Here is a 7,142-nt window from a genome sequence, read left to right on the forward strand (position 1 = left end):
ATGTTTAGTGGAGCACCTAATGCCAGCTAGGCAGTTAGCCTGGCTAGCAAGCTGTAGCTAACACCCCCACCCTCGACGCAAACGGACAAAAGGCCCTACATCTATCCCTCAGTGTCAACAGCGGCTCCGCCAAAGTAGTATAAGAGACGCTTGTATTGGGGTGCCTGTGTACACATTTCTAGCACTGTCAGTGCGTTTTCAATGTTATCCGTGTATATTAACAGTGTAGAATTGGAGCTGTCATCCCACCCCTTGCGTCTCTTCTTTTACCACGTCATTGGACTATCCAACACTGCGGAAATACAGCGCTAGCTAAGCGCTAAGAGCTAGCTGAATGCTAACTGGCAGTCTAGCTGGCACTTGCTGCGGCTTACCCGTGTCTCCGATGATGATGTATTTGAAGAGGTACGCGTAAGCCATGGCCCCTGGTTTGTGCAGTCAGCTGTCTCGACTGTTACACCTTCGTTAAACCAACCGTGAACCGTGTGAAAAAGGTAGCTGACAGATTGTTAGCCTGTTTTTGTCAGTCGGTGCTGAGGAAGGAACAATAAACAGCCAGAGCCTCAACTCTACGTCACACGGTCCGCCCTCGCCACGCTACAGTATGATGTCTTCAGGGTCTCCTCGGAAACTTTACGACGTCTTTCATTACTCTGCTCTTCGTTGACATCAATAAATATGAGTCATTTTGGGGTATCACTTTTAATGCGTAAGGAATGCAACTAAGACCAGATTTGATAACAACATTCTTATTATTGTAAAAGGAAGAAAACATCAAAGACATACATTCATAATATTACATGGATGGAAACCGTCACAAACACAGAACTACTCTGGCGGCTCCTAGTGGATACATTGTTCATTGCAGCCCACAAGTAAGAGGGATAGCAGTTCAAGGCAGACCCTGTTACGCTTTCCCATTTCTCATGCATTAAAATATCAATAGAAAGCCTGAGCAGAGCAGTTTCAGTACAGCACTGTGCTTCAAATGTAAAAACAGACTGGAAGTTATGGAAGATTTCATTGCCACAGCGTAAACTGTTTACATTCTGCTTTTTCCAAGACCTTAGAAATGTTTGGATGTTGGCCTACATTTACTGGGAAGCAGTGGATCAAACTTTGACTCTTTAGAGTGGCTGAATAATCACATGTTTAATATAATCTGGCACACGGGCAGAGCTAAGAGAGCTACTAAGCAATAGAGAGTATGTATAGTCACAAGTAACAAAAACAGCTTTAAAAAAAGAAGTTGGAACAATGTCAAGAGGACTCGAGGAGGAGTGCATTTTAGAGACAGTGGCTGTGAGTTCTTCCAGTGACGCAAGGCTAAACTGGTTTAACAGGTAAACATGGGTCAGACAGATAACCCCCGGGGTATATGAAGGCATTGTTTAAGACCTTATGTCAGTGACCTTAGGCACAAAGAATGATAAAAACATTTCATAGTCAGCATTAGAAAAGACTGGTATAGGGGGAGGGGCAAGGTTCACCAATCTATTGATCTTTCTTATTGCAATCAATAAGGTTGGAAAAATAAGCATTTCTCAGCTCTTTACACACAGTTGTACCTCAAGCATGGATTCCAGCTGTGCTTCATGGAGACATTTTAAAAAAAAATCTTTTGAGAAAGTAAACAAAATCATGGTTTGCTCTAATAGGTTGTAGGACTGTGTGTGAGGTGAACATGATGTGGGCACCTGATAGAAACTGCACTTACTGGTACTGTTCTGAAGGGTTAAACCTGCAGCAAGGTTACACAGAGAGTTTTAAAGATGACCTGGTCCTTCAGCTTTAATAGGAGCATTGAATTTTTAGCACTGTGAAGTCTGAAGAGAAACTTTGTAAGTGTGACTCAGCCGCTGCACAGAGGAGCTGTAGCTCTGAGGACGTCTTCAGAAGTCATTGACAGCTTCATCATCATAGACATCAGATATATCTGGCTGCTTTAATTCTCTCTTCACTGCTAAATGAGGTGTTTGTTTGTTTGTTTGTTTGTTTTTCCTGTATCTTTCAGTCTACATCTCTACTTTTACATTATGGTGGTGTCTTTTATTTCATATAACAGCATCCTGTCCTTCTCTGGGGAGGAGTTTTAGTTGTAGTTTAAAGGATGAAGCTGTCATTATTGTACCATGTCTTTTTTTTCATTATTACCAGCAATTCCCATGAGGACATCAAAACAATTAATGAATTGATGCTGCTGACAAGTCCTGTCTATGTTCCACCAGAGGTAGAACGCTGGCCCACAGTATGCTATTGAAAGCAGGACTGCTGATATTTCCCTGGAGGACCTTCATCCTCTGTGGCTAGTTGTAATGCTTACATCAGTGGACAAACTAGCCACATTCCAGCCATTCATTTATCCTGTAGCCAAACAAGACAACACTTCTGCGTGCAACATATGTGGCATTAGTGTTTGTTTGTTTGCTTCAAAGTAAGACATTAACATCCTCTTTCTTGCTCATCTCTGATGCCACAGGACCGCAGTGAATACAGCACACATTCAAATAACATACCACTGCTGAACACATGCAAATCCAGTGGTAGCATTCAATCAAGTCAAGTCAATTTTATTCATATATCTCAATATCACTATCATAAATTTGCCTGAAGGGGCTTTACAATCTGTACAGTATACAACATCCTGTATCCTTAGAAGTATTAAACATAATAGTACTCAATGCAAAAAAATGACCCCTGTTATTGTTACACTATTATATATTATACCAGATATAGATAATATAGATATGTAGATTATTATAAGTCATGCATCAGTGTAAATGCAGGATTAAACAGCCGTAGTCGGTTGAGGTGGATCTAGTTTATAATACAGGACAGGATTATTTTCTCCATTCATCCATTGATGTTTTGGTTTGTAAAAATTCTGAACATAAAGAAAATCATAATTTTAAACTAACTTTTTACTAAAGCTGTCAGATGAATGTAGTGAAGTAGAAGTACAAAGTGCAGTACTTTAGTAAATGTACTTACTGTACTGTCTCTTCAGACCTCACAGTGCTAATAATAATAATAATAATAATAATAATAATAATAATAATAATAATAATAATAAATAAAGAATCATATCAGCTGCAGTGAAGTAAAAAACATTACAAACCATAAACTGTGTGACCTCATCAAAAGCAGTCCTTTACTGCAAATGAATAGTTTGAACAGTTACAAAAAGCAGCAACAGTTCAGCCACTTCTGCAGCTGAGCTGTAATGACTGATCTTTTCCTGCAGAGAGAAGCAAAGAGCCATATTTTGGAGGTGATTTTTTCATCTGCGTGTACGCTTCCATGCAGGACACCCTTATACAGGAATGTTAGTGTACTAATTAAAACATGCAACACAAATGCACATAACACAAGACAATGAAACAGTATATACAGAGTAAAATATTAATGTTAACGTTAAACAAGGACTAACTAAAAACAGTACATAGACATACTGTGGTGTGTGTGTGTGTGTGTGTGTGTGTGTGTGTGTGTGTGTGTGGTGTCTGCCATTTCACATAGTGAGTTAATGACAGGGATGGTTTAAAGAATATGACCCACCCATTCATACCATGACTCACCCATAAACACTCACTGACAGCAAGAATCACGCAACCCTAATGACTCCCATGATGTCTGGGTGAGTCAACAACTCACATGTGACCTCGACTCCCATCGATGCCTCAACAGGACAAATGTCAGGGACTCCCCACCAGTCAGTTGGAACTAAAGAAGCCTCTTGGATGACAGGTGAAACGTCTTCTTGCATTTTCACAAGATGGAATTTCTCACTGCAACTACCTTTGATACCCAGTTATCCACTTTATCAAATTCAGCCTCATAGCCGTTTCAGGTGAACTTGAAAATCTATTTTTATACAAAAATGATGAATGAGGACTGTTTTTCTCCCATCACTTGCAATAGAATCATTTCAGACGGGGATATCCTCATGGCCAAGAAGGACGGGAGGAACCACCACTGACATATGGGCATGTGCTCATAATTGGGGGTTATAAGGATAATTTAAATCTGTACAAGTCTAAAATAAAGCTGGAAGAGTTAAACCCTGAGTCCTATCTAATTACACAGAAGCTGGTTTGAGTGTACACACTCACACAACAAATTTGAATTCTATTTCTCAGAGTTTTCTTTTCGTACCTGGTCAGATAATAGACTCTTACATAATACCACACAGTCCAGCAGGCAACTTTAGCTCTAACCACAATGCTAACCAGAAACACCAGAACAGCACAGGAAAATGAAGCACATCGGCTGTGGCAAAGAAACATGGTCCAGCTGTCAAATTCACACAAATCACACAAGATGAAAATTTGCTTCACTTTCTGTCTGAACGCACCTTTAGGTTAGATTACTTTCAACATTAACTCATGTACACAAACGTATTAAACAAACAACAAGCAGCAAATGGCAGCTGATCTACTGCACAGTGAGGGCTTTGATATGAAATAGAAATGGGTTGGCTTGTTCACTGTCTTAATGAGACTAAGATGGAGGGTTAATATCCATCTTCACCAGCCATATGGGTCGTCTGTACAAGTAGGTTATTATGGCCCATGTTTATGTTTATTGATAGGCTGCAACAACTGGTGACCATAGTAAATATGACGGTCGACGTAGTATAATGAACAAGAGAGTTCACATCCAGAGGAAGGTGGGGTGGATGGATAGGTCACATGGCTTTCACCCAGGAGATGGTGTGAAACGAAAAGTGATTTTTTTTACCCATGTAAAGCACTAAAGTTATGTAACAGTTGCACTTTTTAAAATCCAAACCACAGTCTTTCCTAAACGTAACCGGGTAGTTTTTGTTCCTAAACCCAAAGACAGTTTCATAATGTGACAACGGAGGTCTGGGACATCTGACGGTGTCAAAATTGCCCACAAATGTATCTATGGTGCACTCTCTTGAAAAAGAGCTCTGTTTCTTTGCTTCTAATTGTTTGACTTGACTGAATCTCTTCAAACAGATATCTGCATATGAATCGGAATCAGAATCAGAATCACAATCACAATCAGAATTGCTTCATTTGCCAAATGAACAGTGTACACAGAAAGCTGACCTGGTGATACAGCACAGTCAAACAAGAATGTTATAAATAAGAAGGTTAAGTTAAAAAGTTAAACAAAGTTAAATGCAAGAATTATATACATTTGGGGAGAATAAAATATACTACATTATGCAACATGCAAAAAACTGGAAAAAACTGTTCAGGTGTCTGGTGGTCCTGTTGCTGATGGAGCGAACCTGCAGCTGGATGGAAACTTTCTGAGGAGGCAGTGGGCGGTTGGCTCTGTGAGTAAAGTGTTAAGGGTTCAGGAGGATGTTGTCTGTGATTGTTCTGAAGGATAGGATGAGCCTTTCAAAACACATCATGACAACAGATGTCAGTGCAACTGCTCTGTAGTCATTCAGGCACATAATTTTGTTTGTCTTTGGGGCTAGAATGATGGTGGATGTTATGAAACAGGGTGGCCTTCGGCATTCAGAGATGAAAATGAATGAGACCACTGGTAGCTCAGTGGCACAGGCTGGCTGGGGAGTCCTGAGGCTATGTTAGCCGACACTGGGCCCTTAGTGTGTGTGGTGAAGGGCCTCTCAAACCTGGTGTAAAAGGTGTAGAGTTCATCAGCTAGTTTTGGGGATGAGGTGATACCAGGGCTTTTCTGCTTTTAATTTGTGATTGTCCTGAGCGTGTTCCAGATGACTGCACGGTCATTGGTGCTTGAATCACACTCCAGCCTGGATTTGTATTCCTCCTTGGCAGATTTGATGGCCTTCTTGAGGTTCTGTCTAGCCGGCCTGAATGTAACAGTGTTATCCTCCCTGATTGGCCGTTCTTTGTGGTGCCTGACTTCTCTGAGCTGTTTGGTGAACCAGGGCTTATGGTTATTGTACCTCATGATAGTTTTGCCTGAGAGGGAGACGTGCTCCTAGAGGTTGCTATATGAACATGCATTGTCAACAAATATGTTGTTGTTGTCTTCAGGGCCTCTCAGAGACTCCCATTTAGTGCACACCATGCAGTCATGAAGCATGTAGGTTGCTTCTGGAGTCCATCACCTTAATGTAGTCCTCTAAAGTTAGTCCTCTTCAGTCACTGACTGTAAATCAGGGCTATCTATATTTTGCAGTAATCTGAGTGTCCACGGGTACACAGGGGATGGAAGAAGAAGAAGAAGAAGAAGAAGAATCAGGGGGAGACATTCCCCTTTATTGTCACACACACATGCACACAGCACACGGAGGTGAAATTTGTCTTCCGCCTTTGACCCATCCTGGTCGTCCTTCCTCCGCGGCAGACCAGGAGCGGTGGGCAGCCAGACCGGCGCCCGGGGACCCATCTTCTTCGTCACCATTGGTCAGGTGGTGATCTTCTTGCATGTTTTTAGTGGGGGTATATTTTTACGGAGGATACCCCAGGTGAACACGGGGAGAACATGCAAACTCCACACAGAAAGGCCCTCCTCGAGCAGCAGGCACCGAAGCATGGTGGAGGACACACCCAGTGCCCGCAGCGAGATTCGAACCCGGGACCTTCTTGCTGTGAGGCGACAGTGTTGCCACTGTGCCACCGTGCCATGCATGTTAACGGTGGAATAGAAGTGGTCCGAGTGTTACCTTTGCTTCATAACCAGTTGTCTGTAGAGCATCTCATGTGAGAGACTACACAAGTTGAAACCTCTTATGACAAGAATTACTGAGTTTATCTAAGGGTTTTCTAGGGATTAAAATCGCTCAGCCAGCAAATGTTGCACTACTCGGCTGGGGGCAGGGGAGGACGGACAGGTTTTCTCTGGGTGAGTAATATGGTTTACATTCTATAAAAAGTGATTTCAGGACACTACAGCAATGTAGAATCTGTAGGCAAGGAACTAGATTGTGGACCAGAAGTGTTTGGGTTTCTTTTTGCAGTAGTAGCACTGACCAATCATGTTTGAGAGGGCTTTAGTTATGTGCAGTTAAATAGTCTGTGTGAAGAGCAAAAGAGTCAGAATGCATTGGCTGAAATGCAATCTCGGAACCCACAGGCTATCGTCTGACAACAATTCACTATTTATTACCTCTTTTAAAATGTATCTACACTCATATTCAGATATTTGTTCATACAGATCAGCCAAAATGT

The 7,142-nt window shown here is 41.7% G+C and overlaps 1 protein-coding gene across 1 annotated transcript in view; it reads right to left on the reverse strand.

Moving 5' to 3' along the window:
- rab2a (RAB2A, member RAS oncogene family) overlaps positions 1 to 609 on the reverse strand; it is a 28,993-nt gene extending 28,384 nt beyond the window's left edge. Inside the window, exon 1 of the mRNA XM_076744622.1 lies at positions 375 to 609. Coding sequence (XP_076600737.1) covers positions 375 to 420 — 46 coding nt within the window. The 5' untranslated portion in view covers positions 421 to 609. The remainder of the gene's footprint in view (positions 1 to 374) is intronic.
- Positions 610 to 7,142: the final 6,533 nt, after the last annotated feature.

Source organism: Chaetodon auriga, chromosome 12 (genome assembly GCF_051107435.1).
Source record: "Chaetodon auriga isolate fChaAug3 chromosome 12, fChaAug3.hap1, whole genome shotgun sequence".
NCBI lineage: Eukaryota > Metazoa > Chordata > Actinopteri > Chaetodontiformes > Chaetodontidae > Chaetodon > Chaetodon auriga.